This window comes from Antrostomus carolinensis, unplaced genomic scaffold, assembly GCF_000700745.2.
Source record: "Antrostomus carolinensis isolate BGI_N321 unplaced genomic scaffold, ASM70074v2 scaffold14745, whole genome shotgun sequence".
In the NCBI taxonomy this organism is placed as follows: Eukaryota; Metazoa; Chordata; class Aves; order Caprimulgiformes; family Caprimulgidae; genus Antrostomus; species Antrostomus carolinensis.
This window is the reverse complement of record NW_010315844.1, coordinates 1534-3571: the sequence shown is the minus strand read 5'-3', so window position 1 is coordinate 3571 and position 2038 is coordinate 1534. Positions and strand designations below refer to the sequence as shown.

Sequence of the window (2038 nt, the reverse complement as noted above, 5' to 3'; positions counted from 1 at the left end):
GGAAAGCAAGATGCCCTGCATGAAATATATATGAAACATGAGGACAAGGACATGCTGTTCCCCATAAAGACTATTTTCAGACAAACCAGAGGAAATAATAAATCAGATTTATTGTACTAAAGCAAAACCTTGGGCAACTACTTAAGAAATTTGGAACCAAAGTTATGAAAGACATTGTCCCTCTCCAACATCTAGTCTTTATTTAGCTCGTCTCCTTCTGCTCTGAGCCACCTCTTTCAGGCCACAGAATTTAACATTGTTTTAACATCGAGTAAATCTTTTTTTGGCAAAAAATATCAACTCTGCATGTTCTAGAGCTGCTTTTAAGTTCATCTTCTCCAGAAGTTTCAATCACGATGTATGTGGTGGTAGGAGTGTCTTTTTTGGCAAAAAATATCAACTCTGCATGTTCAAAGTTCAAAGTATCAATTCTGCTGCTTCTAAGTTCAATTTCTCCAGAAGTTTCAATCACAATGTACATGGTGGTAGGAGAGTCAGTCTTTCCTGCCTTCTTTCCTTCTTTCAGACATTGTAAGTACAGGTAATTTATTTTTCAAGGGACCTCAACATGGAATTAATTCATAGTTCAAACTCTGCAGTGTTCAGCACCAGGTAGAGCATGTAGATCTCACCAGATGCACTGAAATGTACAGTGTCCTTCTTCTGTCAGGTGTCAGCTTTAGTTCTTCTGCTCACTCCACTGTGTTTAGTGGTATCTGCTTTGGTCTGGTTAGAGCAGGACCTGTGAGAATACACACAGGGAAGGAACTTGTTTGTAGCTCTTCTGAGAGTGCTCCTCACCTCCTGGTTCCTCAGGCTGTAGATGAAAGGGTTGAGCATGGGGGTCACCACTGTGTAGAAGATAGAAGCAGTTTTCCCTTGGTCTTCTGCCTGCCTGGAAAAGGGATGGAAATACAAGAAAGCTGCAGAGCCATAGAAGAGGGCAACAGCCATGAGGTGGGAAGTGCAGGTGGAGAAGGCTTTGTGCCTGCCCTCCACAGAACGAAAGCTCCAGGTGGTGAGCAGGATGCAGGTGTAGGAGACAACAATGACCAACAATGATATTGTTGTGATGAAGCCAACACACACGAACAAAACCATCTTGTTGAGCCAGGTGTCAGAGCATGAAAGTAGCAGGAGTGGTGGGATTTCACAGTAGAAATGGTTGACAAGGTTTGGGCCACAGAAAGAGAGTTGGAGGAGAGCACTGGTGTGCACGAGGGCGTTCAGGATCCCAGCAGTGTAGGATCCCACCACCAACTGGACACAGAACTCATGGGAAATAGTAGTTAAGTAGTGCAGAGGCTCACGGATGGCCACGTAGCGATCATATGCCATGACAGCCAGAAGGACAGCTTCCGTGGTGCCAAATATTGCAAAGAAGAAAAACTGTGTGATGCAGCCACTGAAAGAAATGATATTTCTCTCTGCAAGGAGGCCCGACAGGAGCTTCGGTGTGATGGATGAAGAAGAGCAGATGTCCAGAAAAGAGAGGTGGCTGAGGAAAAAGTACATGGGTACATGAAGTTGAGGGTTAGTCTTGATGAGGAAGATCATCCCCAGGTTCCCCACCAACGTGGTGATGTACGTGAGTAAAAAAATCACGAAGAGCAGCTCCTGCAGGTTGGTGAAGCCCAAGAGGACAAACTCAGTCACGCTCGAGCAGTTTCCCCCAGCCATTCTCCTGGCCCCAGCACAGAGGAGACAAAGAATCATAGAATCATAGAACAGTTTGGGTTGGAAGGGACCTTAAAGATCATCCAGTTCCAACCCCCAGGAAGAGGTGAAATAATTACCCTGAGCTCACAGGAATATGCAATGCCTGAGGCTGATGCAGGGTTTGGTATTTCCTGGATGAAGTTTCTCCACTTATTTGGAGAAAAAATACAATAGTTGTCCCCAGTGGACAGGTTGAAGATCCCAAGTAATATATTGAGAAATAATATCTTGAGAAAATAATGACCAATAAATCATAATATGGAAAAAAATCTTAAAGCTTAAATCTTAAAGCTCTGGCTGGCACATTATGGAAAGAATT

The 2038-nt window shown here is 43.9% G+C and overlaps 1 protein-coding gene across 1 annotated transcript; it reads right to left on the bottom strand.

Annotated features, from left to right (window-relative positions):
* Positions 1-666: 666 nt before the first annotated feature.
* On the bottom strand, positions 667-1680 carry LOC104525042 (olfactory receptor 1052). The gene has a single exon (XM_010168091.1). It carries the CDS (start codon positions 1678-1680, stop codon positions 667-669), a length of 1014 nt encoding a protein of 337 aa, XP_010166393.1.
* Between the last annotated feature and the right edge of the window lie 358 nt (positions 1681-2038).